The sequence below is a fragment of the Scomber japonicus genome, chromosome 22 (assembly GCF_027409825.1).
Source record: "Scomber japonicus isolate fScoJap1 chromosome 22, fScoJap1.pri, whole genome shotgun sequence".
NCBI classification, from domain to species: Eukaryota; Metazoa; Chordata; class Actinopteri; order Scombriformes; family Scombridae; genus Scomber; species Scomber japonicus.
In genome coordinates, this window is record NC_070599.1 from 19301017 (window position 1) to 19324245 (window position 23229).

Below are 23229 nucleotides of genomic sequence, written 5' to 3' on the forward strand. Positions count from 1 at the left end.
AACACAAACTTGTGTATCAGCAAGTACCCCATGTATGTGTATGAGGTTGAATCCTACATAGATAACAATAGGATTTGCCAAATTATAGGGCAAGTAAGGCCTACACATAAACATGTAATTGTGGCATGTGATCGCGTTAGAATTGGAAACACATACTTCTGCCTTCCTGTTCATTATCAGGGACACTGGGACAGACTTCTAGCCAATGAAGACTGCAGCTAAACTTCCTATCAAGCTTTGCTAAATGAATGATTTGTGCTCATGAAAATATGAAACAATCTTACACCTCATGTTATAGATGATACAGTGTGTTGTATCAAGCAAAATTAATCAAACTGATGTTTGGAAACTTTTTAACATTATTTCTGTATTATGTTTCATGCTGGTAAAAAATAAAACAATATTTGGCTTCATGTTTGTTGTCGTCACTGTACAGTAGCTGTTATTATACATATTATTCTTTCTGTGTTCATTTTAATGACTGGATGAGTTGCAGATTATGTGCAGTACAGTATTTAATGTACTTATGATGACTGTGGTTGGTGCTTCAGTCATTTCCTTGTTAGGTCTCAGCCACAGAGACTCACTCTGACAGAGTCACACATACTGTACAGGGCACTTCTTCATTTACAGAAATAACAGTTAACACATGCAGATTAACCTGCTGTACACCCATTTACTGGTAACTATCATAGACACACTGTATATAATGAAAGATATGTTTGCAGTCATTTGATTGGCTATTAAGCAGAGTGAAGATGATTGGTTGTGATCAAATGTTCACAAGAGGAAGTTTTAAAAAGACAGATTCACTTTTAAAATACTAGCAGAGACTTAAACCTCACTTGGTATTGATCACCTCTAGACTGAGGCTACAGTACTGAGGCTGGCTGATCAGAGCAGGTGAGAAAACCTCTCTAACAAAATGCACTGATAAATTATTAGCAATCCAACAAATTAATAAACATACTTCAATGACACATGTTATCCTTTCTGTTTGTTTTAATGACTGGATGAGTTGCAGATTATGTGCAGTACTTTTGTTTCTCATGTTCTTACAAAGGCCATGATGAGTGCTTCTACCTCAATATTTTCTTTGGGTGTCAGTAACAGTTTCTCATACTGACATGCTCACACATACAGTATGTGATGTCAAAGGTGCACTTCTCCATACTGTATGTGCAGTAATCTGATTTAGGCTGAAAATAATCAGTTGTGGTCAAATGTGTTGAAAAAGCGTTGGTGAGAGGAAGTTTAAAAAGGGGAGAAACATTTTAAGAGACAAACAGACACTTAACCATCAGCTGGTGTTGATCCTCTCCAAACTAACACAGCAACACAGAAAGGTAAGAAAACCTCTTTTTCTCTCTAAAATTCTACATACATTCAGTTTTTGGCCTTTTTCATTGGTAATTTAAATATTTTTAACCTCTATTTAAAATATGGAGAAAACTAGTTAACCCATACAGTATAAGTCATGTCCACGTGAAGATGGTGATAGATTATTGACAGTAGCATGTTTGTTTGACAGATGCTTTGTTCAGTGTATTGTAGACTAGTTCTGGGTGTTCATTTTAGACCCTGCATGAACAGCATTTCAGAAATTACTGTTTGGTGTATTTATAATGTTTTTGAACAACAAATTACTCTGCTCAATAACTCAAACTCTCATTCTTTCTCCACTCCAGACAAAATGAACATCATTCTCCTGACTTCCATCATCTTCACTCTAGCCCTTGTTCATGGTGCCAATTTCATGAACAGCAACAGTGGGCAATATCCCTCAGAGCCCTGTCAGCAGAGAAACAGCAGTTGGGAATACGTTGATTTCCGCAAGAAACACATCCTTCGATATGACTTTGACACAAATTCTCTCTGGGCATGGAAATGGTGAGTTAAAATATTAAATCAATAATTTGTTCTGGATTACAAATTTTAATTTAGTGGATTCTTCTTAACATTTTATCAGTGTTATGGTTTACTTTAGGTGGAATCACTCATACTTGGTGTATCATATGAGTGATTTGGCAGATAGTATTTGTTCTATCAAGGTCCCATTTTATTTCTTATTGGGAATAAAGTCGCCCCTTAAAAATTGTTCAGCAGCAGTTTGTAGGTGGCTGAAGTTTGTTCCATGTTGTATAATCATTTGTGTGCATTGACATAAGACTAAGACTATATAAATTTAGGTATTGTGATAGCTGTTGAAAATGTTGTTTAAAAAGACATTTTGTGGTTAGAGCAAATAATAAATAAAAGTCGAACTTTAATATGGTCTCATTACACAGGTACTTGAAAAAGAACGAACTCTGCGGCCGAAATAAAGTGCAGTCCTTCATCAGTAAAAATGATGAGGCAAAGGTCCGGGAAATCTGTAGCAGCGCTGGCCGGCGCCTGGAAACATATGATCAGAACAAACTTAACTTGTGCATCAGCAATTCAACCATGTGGGTATACAGTGTTAGATCCATGCGAAACTGTCAAATAAATAATCAAAGTAAAAGCAATCATTATGTAATTGTGGCATGTAATATAATTGGAAAAGTTGGAAATATCTGCCGTCCTGTCCATTATGAGAAATACAAGAACCAAACTCCAGGCAATATACCCTGCATATAAACTTCCTATCAAGCTTTGCTAAATGAATGATTTATGTTCATGAATATATGAAATAATCTTGAGCTACATGTATTCCTCATGTTATGGATGATACAGTGTGTTGTATCAACAAGGTGAAATGAATTAAACTGATGTTTGGAAAGTTTTTAAAACATTTCTGTATTTTATTTCATGGTTTGAAAAAATAAAAAATATTTGGCTTCACATTTGTTCTCATCACTGTACTGTAGCTGTTATTATACATATTATTCTTTCTGTATTCATTTTAATGACTGGATGGGTTGCGGATTATGTGCAGTACAGTATTTAATGTACTTATGATGACTGTGGTTGGTGCTTCAGTCATTTCCTTGTTAGGTCTCAGCCACAGAGACTCACTCTGACAGAGTCACACATACTGTACAGTGCACTTCTTCATTTACAGAAATAACAGTTAACACATGCAGATTAACCTGCTGTACACCCATTTACTGCTAACTATCATATACATACAGTACTGTATATAATAAGAGATATGTTTGCAGTCATTTGATTGGCTATTCAGCGTTTAAACAAATTATGATTCAGATCTATCCGTCTAATAGCTAATATCTGTCTTATAACTTAACTAATCAATAGAAAACTCTCCCAACTCATTTAAAGAAAGAAAAGTGATGTGACAACAGGTGGCTGGTGGACCAAGAAGGCAGACACTGAGTAAACCAACAATACGGATACTTTATTGAATCCACAGGGGAGGTTAGGGGCTGGAGAGCAGGAAAGGGTTTAGTTTCCAACTAAACATATAATATTTAGTTAGAAACCTTTATTCTCCTCTGACTATACAGTAACTGTTTCAAATCATTTTTATCACAACACTCACTTCTCTATAATATGTTCACCATGTGAAAAGGAAATCATGTTTCCTCTACTGTGTCCTGCACAATTCACTATGAACACTATATTAGAGTCTTTTGTATGCATGTGACTGACCATCAGTTATTCAAAGTGTCATGATGTACTGCAGTAAGGCCTGGTTGCTGAACCTTATCTACAGTATAAAACTTAAAACTAAACTATATAATCAAATCCAAATTTGCACACATTTTATTGGCCATCCTGTAGCACACACTTTCCAAGTAGCTCATAAAGAGAGCATGTTCAGACTTGTTATCAGTATAGCTTCTCACTCCTGATATGACTCCCACACAACAGGCTGAAGAGCTTCAGTTATTCATCAGTGTATCCTGTTTCTATACCAAGATCAGTGCTCTGCTAACTTAATTCTGCATGCAGGTACTAAAGCCTGCACTTAATCAATTGGTAACCGAAATGGAAAAATACAATGTGTAAACTTAGATAAAATTATATACTTATTATTATTATGGCACTCTTCAGCTTACACTTATTCTTTAATTATCTTTTATGACCCTGAGAGTCTATGAGATAACAACGGCCAGCAGCTCCTGTCTGTTGAAAGGATGATGACTGACTCTGCATGTAGAGATATGAAAAGGAGTCCAGCTGCACTGTTCAATAACCAACTGTGTGTGTGTGTGTGTGTGTGTGTGTGTGTGTGTGTGTGTGTGTGTGTGTGTGTGTGTGTGTGTGTAGCTATAACTGATCGAGGTGCCGGCTGCATCTATCTGCTGAGAGTGTAATAATGAATGGCTCATAACACAACTTTGTACTTCACCAAAGACAGCTCTCTATATTAGTTGTTGGTACTGAACCTGCTTGAAACTGTATTAAACTCAGAAAGACATCCTCTGATTGGTGAATGTTCTTGGTGGTGGGGCTCCTGACTGGGCTGCAGGGCCAATGGTTGTATGTCCATGTCTGACTCCACAACTGGTCTTGTCCTCTTTTGAGGTTTAAAGATGGTGGCATGATTTTATATGAAGGGAATCAAGAACTTCACACCAGCTATAAACTTCCAAGGCCTTTGAGCTGAGGCCCGAGCTCCACTCCTGTCTTTCCCTTTTCTTTTTTTTTTTCTTCTTACTCTTAAAAGTCATCCTCCACCTTGACCGTCAGATGTTATTTAGTGAAAACAAGACCAAAATAAAATTCAGTAAAGGTTGACGGGTGAACCACTATGGAAGGTGTAGAAAGTTCCTTTAGTTAAAGGTAGAATATGTAGAATGAGCAGAACAACGCCATCTAATGTCTCGAGATCGTAGTCGCAACAACCAAAAAGTAATTCCAGCAGTCGGGTTGCCAGGTCCGGTGCCGGATTTTATTTTAGCTCTAACTCTGTAAATATACCACTTTATCCACATGTCTAACCTTTTTAGGTGAGAAAGTAGCCCTTTAGATCCACAATGTGACGCTAATTTGTCCAAATAACATCTGCTTAAAGTTTTGTTCCTGCGAATTCGGAGCCACTCAAGTTAGCCGTAGCGAGTAACGCACTTCCGGTCATTTTCACAAAATAAAACATCCATTGCCTTTTATTATTAAGAAAACAATAACGATAGAGTTGGTGCTTTTATTTTGAAAACAGGAAGCGAACATACCCTCGCTGTAACCAGAGACATTATAATAAGAGAGTCCTTAGAAGGACTTTGCTGTAACTGACTTGAAACCACCGAGGTACATTACATTGTAACACCAGTGGGAGTAGCAGCAATGTCTCTGTACTGCCTAATCCTAAACACCGATTGGCCTGTGTGTGGTGTCGTCAGAAGCAGAAGAGGCTCACGGTCGTAAACATCTAGTCACGTGTACTCTGAGATGGACGCGCAGGTCAGGAAATGACGTAAACGGACCGTATATGGTTTGTTATTTGTGTTATTACGTTACGTGTTGGACTAAATACATGTTGACATATTGAGAAAAGTATTCCGGTTTTATGGAAACGGATTTCATATTTCACATGAATGGATATTTGGCGAGCTGTACAGAAAGTCCTGAGTCATAAGATGATCGTTGTGGATAAAGAGAAGACTTTGAAGGTATGTAGGCATTATAGCTTTTCTCACTTAGCTGAGTGGCTAGCCAAGCTAATCGCTAATACTATTACGACTGTGAGCAACCATATAAGTCGTGAGTGGTCTTGAGTGAATCAGAACAATCTAAGCTTTCCAACAATGTACGGCATGAATATATGTTTAAGGGTTGGTGTTTAAAACATTCAGAAGAACTTGTGGCTACCTCCCAACTTCCGGTCCGTCCCGTGAACGGAACAGCGTGCGTTAAGAGGTTAATTATCAAATATCAAAATCCGAATAGCGTCAGAAAGTCAACCCACTCTCCACATTTCAATTGCTACCGTTTTGATACTTCATGGTACACAAACAAATAGCATCTCATATGAAAGCTAAGACCCTGGCGAGTCCAACAGTACCACTATTACTACCCTACTACAATAACTCAGTGAACTAGCAGCCAAAGAATACAAAGGTAAACAACCACTTATTTACAGCGACTAACAGATATTCTGTCTTACCTTCGAAGTTTTGTGATGAAAAGTTGTACTTGAGAGCAAAAAACGCTGGTTTTAGTAAGTCCAACACGGCTCTGCTTGTTTACAACTCCATTTCACCTAGTGCCAGTCTACAGTAGCTGCACCGGAACAACAGACAACCCTGGCAACCCGCACTTCCGGCCGCTAATTGGCTGGTACAATGTACACAGAACGTGTCAGAAATTCAGACTAATTTTTTTTTTTTTATGGAAAAGCAATACTTTCATTCTGTACCCCTCAAAACGCCCCGTGGCTGCATTATTTTTTTTTAAATATAGCTTTTAATAAATATTCTACATATTCAACCTTTAAGTAATGGTGTACTTAACAGTCATCTCATGAAAGTATAGGTTCAGCTCCAAAAAAAATTATGTTAAAAATTATTCTATATTAAATGTACAATATACAAAGTATTAATGTAAATGCAATATGTCAGTGTATCCTGTTGCTAAACCAAGATCAGTGTTCTGATATCTGAGGTCTGAATCCAGACAATATAATGTCATATGTATGATTGTCATGTTTAATGTTTTTTGTTCATCTATGAACAGATTCATATGTGTAACTGTGTTTAATCTGTGTGTAAACCTCTTAAATACAATGTTATTCTTACTATGATACTCTTCAGTTTACACTTATACTTTAATGATCTTTTATGACCCTGAGAGTCTACAAGATAACAACGGCCAGCCGCACCTGTCTGTTGAAAGGACAGTGACAGAGTGTGTGTGTGTGTGTGTGTGTGTGTGTGTGTGTGTGTGTAGACAGACACACAAAATAATTTGAAGTTCACTTACACATGTTGTCCTCTCTGATTTGTCTTAATGACTGGATGGGTTGCAAATTATTTGCAGTACTTTGTTTCCCATGTTCTTACAAAGGCCATGATGAGTGCTTCTGTCTCAATATTGTCTAATATTTGGTGCCACAACGACTCATCCTGACATGTTTTGGCTCAAGATAAAAGAGGAGAAACATTTCAGAAGTTCTAACAGGCATTTATTTGATGATACACCACCAAATACAATATGCAAACTTAAATACAGTATGTTATATTTATGCTGTTGCTGTTCGGCTTATATTTATACTTTAGTGATGTTTTATGATCCTGAGAGTCTATGAGATAACAGTGACCCAGGAGCACTTGCCCGTTAAAATTATGACTGACTCTGCATGTAGAGATATGAAAAGGAGTCCAGCTGCACTGTTCTTTGAGGGCACAATAACCAACTGTGTGTGTGTGTGTGTGTGTGTGTGTGTGTGTGTGTGTTTGTGGCGATAACTGATCAAGATGCTATATTAATGGACGGCTCAGAGCACAACTTGACCAAAGACAGCTGTCTCTACCTGTTGCGGGTACTGTACCTGCAAGTGTCTTAAACCCGGAAAGACATTCCTTGTTTTTTGAGTTTTTATTGCAGAAACTGTCACCACAGTATTTTTCCTCTCCAGACTGAAAACCACAAAAGCAAAAGGCAAGAAAACCTTTCTCTTTCTCTCTACAAATCTAAAATGTTTTTAAAATTGTGCATTTTGTAATAGTTAATCTAATTCAATTTTAACCTTAATTTAAAAATTCTTCCATTGCAATTTTTGTTTATGGAGAAAAACTATTTAGCCCATACAGTATATGCCATGTCAACATGAAGATGGTTGTAGGTTATTGATAGTAGCATATGTATTTGAGCGATGCTTTGTCCAGTGTATTGTAGTTCAAATTGAACTTCCACATTAACAATTTCAGTAAATGTTTTCAGTTGCTGGTTGTTAACTGTAGACACTGTCAAATTACTTTTTGGTGTATGTATTGTTTTTAAACAACAAATTACTCTGCTCAATAACTCAAACTCTCATTCTTTCTCCACTCCAGACGAAATGAACGTCATTCTCCTGACTTCCATCATCTTTGCTCTGGTCGTTGTTCCTAGCTTGGTCTATTCCTTACAGCCCTGTGAGAGATCCAGCACAATGCAGAAACATAAAGACTTCATCAAAAAACACATCCTTCAAAGCGGCTTTGACACAAATTCTAAAGATGCATGGAAAAAGTGAGTTAAAAGTTCAAATAATTTACTTTTCTTTGTTATTGAGCCATTCATGCTCAAACTGAATGCTACATTGTAGTTTAGTTGATTCTTCATAATCCTCTCAGTGAAATGCTTAACTTTGGATGGGATCACCCACAATTAGCATATCATATGACTGACCTGGTAGTTAGACTATAACAGAAAGATTAGGTTTAAAATTAAACAAATGCGTGTTGTATTAAAAGGTCATATTTCATTTCTCATTGGAAATAAAATAGCCCCTTAAAAATTGGTCAGCAGCCGGTAAATGTAAGGCAGATAAAGTTTGTTCCATGTGGTACAATCGCTTATGCATTGATGTATATATAATACACATATATACTCAATGGCAGCTGGCAAAACTTACCTTTATGTGCAATTTATTTCACAAGAGAAATATGACCTTTGTTAAGCATTAACAAAAAACGTTTTTGTAGTTTGAGCAAAAGTGCTGCAGAAACTCAAGATGCCAAAAAAGTGAACTTTGCCACGATCTCATTACACAGGTACTTAAAGGATCAAGGACTCTGCGGCAGAGCTCCAGTGCAGTCCTTCATTGAGAAAACCAATGAGGAAAATGTCCTGAAGATCTGTGGCAGTGATGGGCGGCGCCTTAGTGGAGCGAACACTAACTTGTGCATCAGCCAGTCACCCATGAAGGTATTTGATATCAAATCCAAGAAGGATTGCACAATTGAAGATCCAACACACAGTGCACATCGTGTGATTGTGGCATGTGATAAAGTTGAAAATAAATGCCGTCCTGTCCACTATCAGAAATACGAAAACCAAAGTCCAGGCACCAATGCCTGCTCCTAAACTTCCAATCAAGCTTTGCTAAATGATTTGTGCTCATGAATATATGAAAGAATCTTGAGCTGCATATATTCTGTAAACCACATGTTATAGATGATACAGTGTTGTAAAGTTTTTAAAACATTCTTTCTGTATTATGTTTCATGCTGGTAAAAAATAAAACAATATTTGGCTTCATGTCTGTTCTCATCACTGTACTGTAGCTGTTATACTCACATATTATTCTCTCTGTATTTATTTTAATGACTGGATGGGTTGCAGATTATGTGCAGTACAGTATTTTATGTACTTATGATGACTGTGGTTGGTGCTTCAGTCATTTCCTTGTTAGGTCTCAGCCACAGAGACTCACTCTGACAGAGTCACACATACTGTACAGTGCACTTCTTCATTTACAGAAATAACAGTTAACACATGCAGATTAACCTGCTGTACAGCCATTTACTGCTAACTATCATAGACTTAGTGTATATAATGAGAGATATGTTTGCAGTCATTTCATTGGCTATTAAGCAGTTTGTTTAAGTGAAGATGATTGGTTGTGATCAAATGTTCACAAGAGGAAGTTTGTAAAAAAGGCAGATTCAGTTTTTTAAAAATTCTAGCAGAGACTTAAACCTCACTTGGTATTGAAAAAAAGTTGAAAATCTTTCATATAATATTTTGACATGTGTAGGTAATATAACATCTCATGTTTAAACACAAATTATGTCCTTTAACAACATGATTACTAGATTAAAATGTGCCCTTCTCTTCCTCCTTGCCTCACGGTCGGCCATGCTTGCTGAAAAAGGGAACTAAAAAGAAAAAGAGACTAAAGGCCTCTTGCTATATTCAGCTTACACAGTGAGCTCATCGAGCCTCAGACGTCACTCATCCCAACACACAGTACTGCTTCACTGTGCTGGTTTGGTGCAGTAGAGGGCGCTGTTTTACTAAAAAGATATCAACCACATTGCAGCTGTAATACCACAACTAATACTAGATCTACTACCACTTTTGTATTATCACCTTTGAAGAGGTGAAACCAGCAACAACATGTTCAAAAGACTTGAAAATGCACTGGGATAGATAATGTTCTACACTAAAATGCATTCATTAACTTTTAAACATGACATGCAGCAGTAAACTATTACAAAGCATGGACGTGCATGAAATTCAATCCATCAAGTGTTCAAATGTCAGAATTTGGTGACACATTTAATTTCCTACAAACAAACAATTTTCTGGGTTCAGCTTTTATCTGCTTTAAATCTGTTTATGTGACAAAACTGTCAACCTCATGACACAATGCAGTTAATAAAAGATGATTCATTGCATTCATTTTTATGTGAATTATTCTCTGGTTCGCAGCATTCCTTGTAGCAGCGGCAGTATAAAATAAAATAACAACATAAATCTGAAAATATGTATTAAATCAATTAACAATGTAAAGTTAAAGCACAGGTAAAAAATACTGTGCATGGGGATTGCTTTGCTTATGAGTGACTTCTTTTTAAATTCTAATGGTCAGAAATGTATTATTGATTTCAAGTGTTTGAAGGTATGAAGAGAAGGGCGTTAGAGAGGGTCAGATGAAATATATCTATCACTCCATTATTTTCCCTGCTCATCCTGTTCAGGAGGGCAGGTATCCTGTTGAAATGCTGATCTTACAAATCTTAGTTCTTTTTTTTTGCTTTTTTCAATGCAATGTTGTTAATATTCCACACAAACACAAATCTGAGTGTAAACCTCTGCTTTGTCAGCTGACAGTCATATCGTATCAACAACATACACCACTGAATACTGCATGCAGGTACAGTATTGTACAGTAGCTGTTGTTATATTGTCATTCATGAAACACATGTTGTCCTTTTTGTATGTTTTAACCTTCCTGTCGTCCTCCCAGGTCAAATTGACCCCGTCTGTTTTGACTGTTCCTTCTTTCCTCCCTCCAATCTTCCTTCCTTCCTTCTTTCCTCCTTCCTGCCTCCCTTTCTTCTGTCCGTCCTTCCTTCCTTCCTCCCCCCTCCCTTCATTCCTTCCTTTCTTCCTTCCTTCCTTCCATCCTTCCTTCCTTCCTTCCTTCCTTCCTTCCTTCCTTCCTTCCTTCCTTCCGTCCTTCCATCCTTCCTCCTTCTCTCTTTTTTTCCTCCCTGTACCTTCCTCCCTTCCTTCTTTCCTCTGTCCTTCCTTCCTCCCTTCCTCTTTTCCTTTCTCCCTCCCTCCTTCCTTCTTTCCTCCCTTCCTCCCTCCTATCTTCCTTCCTTCTTTCCTCCTTCCTTCCTTCTTTCCTTTCCTCCCTTCTTTTCTCCCTCCTTTCCTTCCTTCCTCCCTTCCCTCCCTTCCTCCCTACTTTCCCTCCTTCTTCCTTCTTCCCTTCCTTTGTCCCTCCCTCCCTTCCTTCCTTCTTCCTCCCTTCCTGCCTTGACTCGAGGACAACAGGAGGGTTAATGACTTGATGTGCTTACAAATATGTTCTTGTATTAGGTGTCAGCCACAGTGTCTCATCTGACATGTTCACACACACAGTATGTCCCAACAGAAAGTGTACTTCTCCATTTAGAGAAATAGGAGTTTGCCTATTTGCCTTGTTTGCGTCAAACACATGCAGATACACCAAATTACTGGTAATCAGACATATTGCACATGCAGTAATTTGATTGGCTGTTAATCCTTGTTTTGGATAAAGATAATTGGCTGCTATGAAATGTGTGTGTGCAGTCTGGGGAGGTTTTAGGTTTAAAAGGTAAAAAAAATTCAAATAGGCACTTGAACATCAGTTGGTATTGTTCCTCTCCAAACTAACACAGCAGCAGAGAAAGGTAAAATAATTTTCTTTTTCTTTCTCACATTCATTTAATATTTTGCCTTTTCATGGCTAACTTAATTCATTTTAACTTCATTTCATTTGGTGTCTTCTCCTTTATTTAAAACCTACATGTTGGCCCATTTTTGTATATTTATAGTTTTGGAAGAACAAATTACTCTACTCAATAACTCAAACTCTATTTTTTTCTCTACTCCAGACAAAATGAAAGTCATTCTCCTGACTTCCATCATCTTCACTCTTGCCCTTGTTCATGGTGGACAAGGAGCGGCCCCCTGTGGTGATAAACGCACCATGAGGAAATACATTGATTTCGTCTGGAGACACATTCTTCAAATTACCTTTCCAAAAAAATCTATACCGGACTGGGAAAAGTGAGTTAAATTGTAAAATCAATTGTTCTTGTTCTTGTGGTATACAATACTTTGTGCATTAATATAGGACCATTTGAGTACACTCAATGACAGCTCTGCTATTTTTTTCAATGATAAGCCCATCAGCTGTTGAAAGCTTTGTTCAAATAAATAATATATTTCTTTGTGGTTAGAGTTAATGATTAGGTGGTTAGAGTGTTGCAGCCACACAACAAGCCAAAAAGGAAAAAAAAGTTGAACATGATCTCATTGTACAGCTACTTCAAGACATTCAACCTCCGCTGCAGACAGAGGAAGCAGTCCTTCATCGAGCAGTCAGATTTGGGAACAGTCCAGGGGATTTGTAGCAGCGCTGGCCGATTCGTGAGAGACAACTTGTGCATCAGCCGGTCAACCATGTTGGTTTATGATGTCATTTCCGACATGAATACTTGCAATATTCTACGTGTCACTCCAAGCAAACATTATGTGATTGTGGCATGTTATAATGTTGACAATATCTGCCGTCCTACCCATTATGAGCCATACAGAAAAGAAAAGCCAGGCAATGTACCCTGCATATAAACTTTCTGTCAAGCTTTGCTAAATGCTAAATGCATTGCTAAATGCTAAATGCTAAATGCTAATCCTGTGCTCATGAAAATATGAAAGAATCTTGAGCTACATGTATTCTGTAATACACCTGTTATAAATAATACTGTGTGTTGTATCAAGCAAGGTCGACTGAATTAAACTGATGTTTGGAAAATTTTCAAAACATTCTTTCTGTATTATTTTTCATGATGATAAATAAAACAATATTTGGCTTCACATTTGTTGTCTTCACTGTACTGTAGCTGTTATACTCACATATTTACCTCTCTGTATTCACTTTAGGTCAGTGACAAATAAGGGTTGGCAAGATGAGAAATTCAAAACTGTCTTAAAATCTTAAAAAAATAGTTTTAAAAGCATGCATCAGGTTCATTAATATCTATTTTGTGTTTTATTGTCATTTGAAATGACAACATGGCAACATTTTTCCCCAAAAGTAAGACTGAGCGCTCTTGAAAGTGTGCCATGGTGTAACCACAAAGAATGATAAATATTTGAATCACCTACAGTCAGGGGCGGACTGGGACAAAAAGCACTTGCCCTGGCATTTTGGACCAGACTGGCCCACCACATTCGATAACACAAACCTTTCCTATAGCGGGTATCAGTGAGAGTGGACACATTAAATACTTCCACCACTCCATCACAGTATGAATCTTAAAGCAGCATTCATCCTATTGGGTGTGCCGATGTGTTGATGGATCAGATGCTAACTCTTCCAAGACTCAATAAATTTTGAACTCACCCAGTTTTTTCTTACATAAGGATGCAGTCAGGTCCAGGATTATTGGACACACCTGCATTGGCATAACACTGGCAATGAACAAAATTATGTCATTTTAAAAAGTGTGATTTTATTTCATTGTAGTCTTTAGCCACGTACGGCTATATAAAAACTGCCCCAAAAATCATTTTTTACAGGCCTAAAACATAGCTTAGCCTAGGCCTACTAATAACTAACTCATAACTTGTCTTCTATTGTGAATACAGTTGATAAATATTTAATCTGACAATAAGAATTTTGGATAACATATCTTTAAAAGATGTGTATGGGCAAAACGAGAGAGTGGGGAGAGGAACCGGTTCCGGTCCTCCATCATGAGTTCAGAGGTTCTGGCACAGAATGCTCACTGAGGTTAAAAAGAAACCTAGAGTAACAGCTAAAGACTTGAAGAAATCATTTGAACTGGTTAACATCTCTGTTCATGAACAGGCAGGGTGTCCATGGCAGGACACCATGGAGTAGGTGGCTACTTTCCAAAAAAAATATCAGAGCACGCCTGAAGTTTGCCAAAGAGCACCTTGACACTCCACAACGCTACTGGGAAAATGTTTTGGGAAGAACACACAGCGTTACGTATGGCATAAATATGGTACTGCATACCAACATGAAAACATAATCACAACAGTGAAGTACGGTGGAGGGAGCATCATGATTTGGGCCTACTTTGCTGCCTCAGGGCCTGGACTGCTTGCCATCATTGAGGGGAAAATAATTCTCAAGTTTATCAAGGTATCTTACTGGATAATGTTAGGGTGGCTTTCTGTCAGCTGAAGTTCAGTAGAAGTTGGATGATGCAGCAGGATAATGACCCTAAACATCCAAGTAAATCTACGACAGAGTGCCTTATGGAGTGGCCCACTCAAAGACCAGACCTGAATCCAATAGAGACGCTGTGGAATGACCTCAAGATAACCATTCAAACCAGACATCCTAAGAATATGGCTGAGCTGAAGCAGTTCTGTGAGGAAAAGATGGTCCAAAATACCTCTTGAGCCTTGTGCAGCTCTGATAAGCAGCTATCGGAAGCACTTGGTTGATGTTATTGCTGCCAAAGGAGGTTCGACCGGTTATTAAATCTGAGGGTTCACTTACTTTTTTCACCGGCACTGTAAATGTATAATGGATGTGTTCAATAAAGACATGAAATAGTATAATTGTTTGACCAATTTTATGACCACTTAATACAGAAAACTAGGTAATTCCAAAGGGTTCACATACTTTTTCTTTATTGTATGTATGTGTGTGTGTGTGTGAATAGAAAATTAGATTGTGGATGCAATAGTACACTACTAATCTAAGGAACACTTTAAATGCCTAAGTAAAAAAACAAACTGACCAATGCTAACTGGAAGAAAAAAAAAGATCACATGTCCGATCACGCCTTTGTGTCTTGCTTATTTTGTGGTATTTGTTGCTGCAGTATATTTGCTAACCTCCTGTTGCGTTAACAGAAGAATTTCAAAAAAGGGTTTCATAATTGTCCAAGGTGGGGTTAATGATGCACAGTTCATAGAAAGTTCAGTTAGCCAAATGTGTCCAACAAAATCATGTCTTGTGTGATGAATTAACACTAAGTTGAGTTTGTGTTACGCTCAACTGACCATTGGAAATAGAACCATTGCATTTGTTTCATTAACTTACATGACATTTTGCATTTATGATGGAGAATTGTGCCACAGAGATTGATGAATTTGCATTTTGGTTAAACAGGCACTCACTGAAAGAGCTACTAAAGACAGAAAAATAAAACGTTGTCCATATGGATTTTGGGTACATCCAAGAAGTTACTGTGCTTGTTTGAACCGGTTGTATGGACCAGAACCAGTTGAAATTAGATAACACATAAACCATGCCATTTCTTCCCATAGACATCCAGATTAATGTTAGCTCTACCACTCTTAGCTCACCATTTTTTGTGAGCTAAGACTCCATCGAGCTGTGCACCACTGTCCATTTTTTTTTGTGTTTACTCAAGGACTTAGAAGTTGAATCTGTTGTATTCTGTTGCCCAAGCTTTCCTAGACAGCTACAGACACGCTAAATCAGAAAGATGAGTTCTCTGCAGCCTTTTCCCCATCTGTGTTTTCACTCCCAAGTGCTCCAAAACATATGCAGAAAATTAGTTATAATTTCAGTTATACTGTAAGTTGGAGAAAGTAGCCAGAATGTGCAAGCATACCATTTCCTCCGAGACTTCTCAGAACATGAAAAAGCTCAAACTTGTGCAGACCATGCATCATGTTGGCAGGAAACTCAACCTCTTATCTTGCGGGTGTCAAGTGGACTCTGCCGTGTGTCTGATTCATTTTTGGGTTTTTTTATTATGTATTTTGGACATATTCAGTCTCTTGTATATTCTTGGCTCTTGTGGCTCTCTTTCTATCATCTTCTCTAAAACACTGTTTGTTTCCCCAATTCTTTGATGCCAAACAAGTAGACTCTGTACTGTCCAGTCTATCAACATCCATCAATGGTTTTTTAGTTTTATCTAATTTTGAGCTTTTTCAGTGAAGTCAGTAAAAGACCAGTATCTAGTCGTGAAAAAAAATCTACACTTTAGACTTTTTTATGTTCTCTATCAGCACTGGCGAGCTCACAACAAGACTTGTAAGCATTATCTCTTCTCACTCCTGGCATGGCTCCAATGCAAAGCTCTTTTATACATCAGTGTATCCAGTTGTTGCTAAAACAAGATCAGTGTTCTACTAACTGAGGTCTGAATCCAGACAATATAATGTGTATGTATGATTGGCATGACTGTTTAATGCGTGTAAACCTCTTAAATAGCACTGCCCCAGAATGCACAATAAATTTCAGTGTGAGTTGACAAAGTTGTATCAACAACATACACCACTGAATACTGAATGCAGGTACTGAAGCTGTTGTTATATGGACAGAATTTGAAGTTCAATTACACATGTTGTCCTTTCTGTATTTGTTTTAATGACTGGATGGTTTGCAGATTATGTGCAGTACTTTTGTGTCCCATGTTCTAACAAAGGTCATGATGAGTGCTTCTGTATGAATATTTTATTTGTATTAGGTGTCAGCCACAGTGTCTCAATCTGACATGTTCCCATATACAGTATGTCCCAACAAAAGCACACTTCTCCATTTACAGAAATAGCAGTTGGTTTATATCAAACACATGCATGTACACAAAATTACTGGTAATCAGACATATCATATGTGCAGTAATTTGGAGATAATAAATCTGCTGTCCTTTATCAAGAATGCCGATAAGGGAAATGTCCTGAAGATCTGCACGAAAATCCTGATCCGAGCAGACCTAGTCTGTGCATTAGCAAGTCAACCATATTTGTCTCTCACATCACATCCAACATAAATACTTGTGAAGTTGAAAAGATAGTTGGAAGCAGAGATAATGTGATTGTGGCATGTAACAGGATTGGAGATGTTAGAGGGAGTAATGATGAGTATCTTCCTGTCCATTATGAGAGTGGCTACTGTTGTGCTCTTCATTTCACTGTTGCCTCCCAAGCCTCCATTATTTTGTTTGCACCTTATACCTGCTCGTCCTGTTGAGGAGGGCAGGTATCCTGCTGAAATGCTGATCTTACAAAAATCTTAGGTCTTTAAATGAATATATGTCTATGCATGTATTATATACTGTGGATTGATTGGCACCACCGATGTTTGTTATCATGATTCTGTAGATTAAAGTCGTGTCTGTGTTAAATGGTCCGATGGCTCTACTGCCACCTATTGATACACTAAATATTACCTTGTTTCTCTGTATCTCTGTATAAAATAAAATACCCTACATCATTATCTTGGTAAGTATTTCTGTCTTACTTATATCCTCCCTCTTTGTTTATTCCATCAGAATGAACAAAACAATACATTAATTATTAAATGAAAATCTTTGAATCCATTAAAATGAAAGGCAACACAAGGAATAACACAAAGCTGTTAACTGTACACATTTAATTGTTGTTTTTTTTATTGATATGAAGCAGCTTCAAAACCTCAATTTAACATCAACATTTCTACACTTTTTAAATCTATTTATGTGATAAAACTGTCAGCTTCATGACACAATGATGTAAATCAAAGAGGACTCTTTGCACTGATTATCAAGTGAGTTATTTCTCTGGATTCACATTATGTGTGATTGCCTTGTTTTTCATTCAAATATTTGACTGACCAGAAAACCACTGAAAGTTGAAACGTTGCTGCCTCCCCAAACATGACAGTTTGCATTTAAGCTGACATACACCTGATCACCTTGCTGCAGCTGCAGGAACACTGCGTTTCCTCCATTATCAGCAGTATCAGTGTTTGACTGGTGCTCATCGACCCGAGCAATATTCTCATTGTTCTTGTACAAGAGCAGTTGTACTCTGTGCCCTCCTCCAGCATGATAGAAGAAGGTAAAGTAATAAACACCTGCAACTGGTGCAGTGAAGATACCTGTGGAAACAAAAACTGGTTAAAATTCAACTGAAATGTATCAAACCATTATTTTTTACTGCTCATCCTGTTCAGGAGGGGAGGTTTCTTGCTGAAATGCTGATCTTACTAAAATCTTAGTTGTTTAAATCAATATGTGTCAATGTATATATGATATATTACCTGTAGATTCACTGTAGGCACCACCGATGTTTGTTAGCACTGCTTTGTAGATCATAGTCGTCGCTGTCTTAAATGGTCCGATGTGTCCAGTGCCACCTGCTCCTGCACTGAAGATCACCTTGGTTCCCTCTGTATAAAGTAAAAGGTAATATCATTATCTTTGTAAGTATTTCCATTTTATTAATATCCCCCATCCTTGTTTATCCCATCATAATGAACACAACAAGTCGTTCATTCTTAATTAAAGTCTTTGAATCAATCACAGGAAATTTTTGACTTTACCTTTGCTTCTCAGCTCCAGGATCTGGTTTTCACTCTGCCTCAGTCTGGTTTCAGTGTCCCTCAGTGTGGCTTCAATAGATTTCAGCCTTTCCTCCATGGCATCATTGGCCAAAGTCAAGCCACAGAAGAGGAACACTAAAGATAACACTGTAAATGCCATCCTCTAAATTGAATTCAAGATCTCTCAGTCTCCAAAACTATGATTGAAATGATCCCTCTGAGTGATTTCATATTGTTTTAAAATGACCTGTTAATTATTAACATCCTATTTGACACGTGACTTTATTTACTTTTCCTAAAATCAATCCAGGTCAAATTTCCACAAAATTGACAAAGAACAGAAAATACACAGGGCTGAAAGAGGTAGAAAACACAAATGGGCTCATTTAAAGCCCCCACCTAAAGAAATTAAAAATTTCACAGTATAACAGAAAAATAAGACCATATAAAAGTTAGAGCAAGGCTTCATGTTTGGGTTGAGACATGACAAGATGCTGCTGTTATTGAGCACACTGGATGATACTGTGATAAGTAGGGTTAAGGTTAGGGTTAGGGTTTACACGGAGAAGGATTTTAAAATGCATGGGGCTGTATACAGTCCTTCCTAAGGTAGGGTCATTCATTGATCTGATGTAGGACATATCTTAACAGATAGAGCCTCACTTCTAACAGCTGAAGTAAAATAATCACACCAGATAGAGGGCATGATGTGTGCCTTCTCACCTGCTTTGTCACAGGATGGGTTGCAGATTATGTGCAGCATTTTTATGTCCCGTGTTCTAACAAAGGCCATGATGAGTGTTTCTGTCTCAGTATTTTCTTGTATTAATGTCACAGCCACAGTGATTCATCCTGATAATTGGCTGCAAATGTGTTCAAGAAGTTGTGGAGAGATAAAGTTTAAAAGCGGAGAAACATCTTAGAAGTTCTAACAGGCACTTAAACATCAGTTGGTATTGTTCCTGTCTAAACTAACACAGGGGAATATAAGAAAAGCTCTCTCTCTCTCTCTCTCTCTCTCTCTCTCTCTAAAACTCTACATTAATTCAGTTGTTTGGCTTTTTTAATTGCTAATCTAATTAGTTTTTTCCCTTTGTGTCACAAAGCACAAAGTGCATGTTGGTGTAGTCAATAATGCTGCACTCATATACCTCCTCATCATGGTGTTGTAATAATTCAGCTATTGAAGATTTTATTTGCTGGTTTAACCAAAAGCAGACATTCCCATCTGGTTATTAAACCTAGTAGCAGTTTATCAATTTATGCTCTAGAAGTTAACTACATATAGCGACATGATGGTATATTATGTACATTGTGATAGAGCATTTTATCTGCATGGCCCACCCCTTGTTAATGTAGCTCATTAATATCCATAATGGTCTGCAGCACTGAGTGTACTAAAGTCCCTAAAATATAGTGCTGCGATCCTTACAATATCGTTTCTTTAAATATGGTTTAAAACAGTCTGCAGAATGAATCAGCTGCCGTAGTGCAAGGTCCAGATGTTTCTATGAGCAGCTTATACTGTAACTAGTTGTTCCTGCAGGTTTGTTACCAGCCAAGAAGCCAGTTTTTGACTACATCTGGTCCTTCCTGGGTTTTTTGTCAGTCCCTGGTCCATTTACCTTCCCCTGTTCAGTCTGGAAGCAGAGACATTGGGACGCCGACAAATCACATCACCACTTTAATGTGACCTGTCTCTCGCTGGCTTCATCCCAGTGGCCCTGCTGTTCACTAACCCCACACCAGTAGACCCAGAAAGAGAGGGAGTGTCAGGTCACATGATTCACATATATTGTGTATTTGGAGCATGATTGGGTTCTTAACAGAATAAATATTTTCTTTTTGTCTTTTTTTTAAGCTTTTCTCACCAGCTCTGATCAGCCAGCCTCAGTACTGTAGCCTCAGTGGTGATCAATACCAAGTGAGGTTTAAGTCTCTGCTAGAATTTCAACAATGAATCTGCCTTTTTTACAAACTTCCTCTTGTGAACATTTGATCACAACCAATCATCTTCATCTAAACAAACTGCTCAACAGCCAATCAAATGACTGCAAACATATCTCTCATTTTATACACTAAGTCTATGATAGTTACCAGTAAATGGGTGTACAGCAGGTTAATCTGCATGTGTTAACTGTTATTTCTCTAAATGAAGAAGTGCACTGTACAGTATGTGTGACTCTGTCAGAGTGAGTCTCTGTGGCTGAGACCTAACAAGGAAATGACTGAAGCACCAACCACAGTCATCATAAGTACATTAAATACTGTACTGCACATAATCTGCAACCCATCCAGTCATTAAAATGAATACAGAAAGAATATGTATAATAACAGCTACAGTACAGTGATGACAACAAATGTGAAGCCAAATATTGTTTTATTTTTTACCAGCATGAAACATAATACAGAAAGAATGTTTTAAAAACTTTACAACACTGTATCATCTATAACATGTGGTTTACAGAATATATGCAGCTCAAGATTCTTTCATATTTTCATGAACACAAATCATTTAGCAAAGCTTGATTGGAAGTTTAGGAGCAGGCTACGTTGCCTGGACTTTGGTTTTCGTATTTCTGATAGTGGACAGGACGGCATTTATTTTCAACTTTATCACATGCCACAATCACACGATGTGCACTGTGTGTTGGATCTTCAATTGTGCAATCCTTCTTGGATTTGATATCAAATACCTTCATGGGTGACTGGCTGATGCACAAGTTAGTGTTCGCTCCACTAAGGCGCCGCCCAGCACTGCCACAGATCTTCAGGACATTTTCCTCATTGGTTTTTTCAATGAAGGACTGCACTGGAGCTCTGCCGCAGAGTCCTTGATCCTTTAAGTGCCTGTGTAATGAGATCATGTCAAAGTTCACTTTTTTGGCATCTTGAGTTTCTGCAGCACTTTTGCTCGAACAAAAAAAAAAAAACTTTTTTTTTTAATGCTTAACAAAGGTCACATATTTCTCTTGTGAAATAAATTGCACATAAAGGTAAGTTTTGATGGGTGTTATAGATGAGCTGCCATTGAGTATATGTGTATATATATACATCAATGCATAAGCGATTGTACAACATGGAACAAACTTTAGCCGCCTTGTATTTACCTGCTGCTGACCAATTTTTAAGGGGCTATTTTATTTCCAATGAGAAATGAAATATGACCTTTTAATACAACACGCATTTGTTTAATTTTAAACCTAATCTTTCTGTTATAGTCTAACTACCTGGTCAGTCATATGATATGCTAATTGTGGGTGATCCCATCCAATGTTAAACATTTCACTGAGAGGGTTATGAAGAATCAACTAAACTACAATGTAGCATTCAGTTTGAGCATGAATGGCTCAATAACAAAGAAAAGTAAATTATTTGAACTTTTAACTCACTTTTTCCATGCATCTTTAGAATTTGTGTCAAAGCCGCTTGGAAGGATGTGTTTTTTGATGAAGTCTTTATGTTTCTGCATTGTGCTGGATTCCACACAGGGCTGTGAGGGAAGGGCCAAGCTAGGAACAACGACCAGAGCAAAGATGATGGAAGTCAGGAGAATGACATTCATTTTGTCTGGAGTGGAGAAAGAATGAGAGTTTGAGTTATTGTGCAGAGTAATTTGTTGTTTAAAAACAATAAATACTCCAAAAAGTAATTTCTGAAATGCTGTTCATGCAATGAAAGAGATAAAAGAGGTGTTCTTACCTTTCTCTGTTACTGTGTTTATTTGGAGAGGATGACTACCAACTGATGTTTAAGTGAATGTTAGAACAACCAAGATGTTTCTCCCCCTCCTTCCTCTTCCCCTTCCTCTCTTCTCTGCTTCTTGACCACATCTGACCACAGCTAACTATCTTCAGCCTAAACAAAGCTTAACACAGCCACTCAAATTACTGCACATACAGTTTGTGTGACTACAGATAATTTTGTACGTGCATGTTTGACACAAACCAACTGCTATTTCTGCATGTGTGAACATGTCAGGCTGATATGTGGCTGACAATTAATACAAGAAAAATATTGAGGCAGAAGCACTCATCATGGCCTTTGTAAGCACATGAGAAACACAAGTACTGCACATAATCTGCAACCCGTCCAGTCATTAAAACAAATACAGAAAGGACAACATGTGTAACATTAGATGAACAGGACTTTTGACCCCTGCACTCCAGGACACACCAACTAGTAACTACTAAAAAGGAACGTATATTGCGGATATTTTTCCTTATTCCAGTCATTCATGTGTTTTGTCTAATTGTCAGTAGTTGTCTATTTAAATCTATTACTTGCACAAAATATCATATGAAAGATTTATAGCACTTTAAAAAACCTGTTCATTGTTCACCTGTTCATTGTTCGTTTTTTCCCCCCGTCCTGTCTCAACCACATGATCAACAGTGAAATTAACTTCAGTGAAAAATTGTCATCCTCTAGTGTCCACCACGAGAGGATCCCCATTGACTCTTTGGTATTGTTTCTGTGGTAGTGACAAGTAACTATTACACATGAGAACACCACAGGATCCTGTGTTACTCAGGCGAGGAGTTCCGGTCCTCTGAAATGACGCCACTAATTTACAATTTATTTGATCACTGCAGTACCTATTCAGTGAATTAATACATGCAAACTCCAGGGGAGCTCCTGTGTTTTGTGTGTGTTTGTCTCCTTCATCTGGTGACTCTCCTCCTTGCATTTCCTACAGCAGGTTAATCTTCCCTGGTCTCTTCACCTCCCTGTTGTTTCACCTCACAGAGAGCTCTACTTGCATAGCATCCAATGAACTAAGACACCCTATATTATTTTTATTTTATTTTTCAACATTAAAGTCAAGACAATAAAAC

General features: G+C 37.7%; 1 protein-coding gene across 1 annotated transcript; it reads right to left on the minus strand.

Annotated features, from left to right (window-relative positions):
• Window positions 1-17455: 17455 nt before the first annotated feature.
• Window positions 17456-18606, minus strand: LOC128383910 (complement C1q subcomponent subunit C-like). Its single transcript, XM_053343495.1, has 3 exons — window positions 18392-18606; window positions 18110-18238; window positions 17456-17947 (listed from the first exon to the last, which is right to left on the minus strand). Exons 1-3 carry the CDS (start codon window positions 18549-18551, stop codon window positions 17661-17663), a joined length of 576 nt encoding a protein of 191 aa, XP_053199470.1. The 5' UTR covers window positions 18552-18606; the 3' UTR covers window positions 17456-17660.
• Window positions 18607-23229: the final 4623 nt, after the last annotated feature.

What these genes read in the sequence shown, in the direction of transcription:
- LOC128383910 (XM_053343495.1), bottom strand. Translation starts at nt 18,551, where the DNA reads ATGGCATTTACAGTGTTATCTTTAGTGTTCCTCTTCTGTGGCTTGACT. An exon ending in CCTGGAGCTGAGAAGCAAAG is followed by an intron (nt 18,239 to 18,391) that starts GTAAAGTCAAAA and finishes TACTTTATACAG; the next exon opens with AGGGAACCAAGGTGATCTTC. An exon ending in TGCCTACAGTGAATCTACAG is followed by an intron (nt 17,948 to 18,109) that starts GTAATATATCAT and finishes TTGTTTCCACAG; the next exon opens with GTATCTTCACTGCACCAGTT.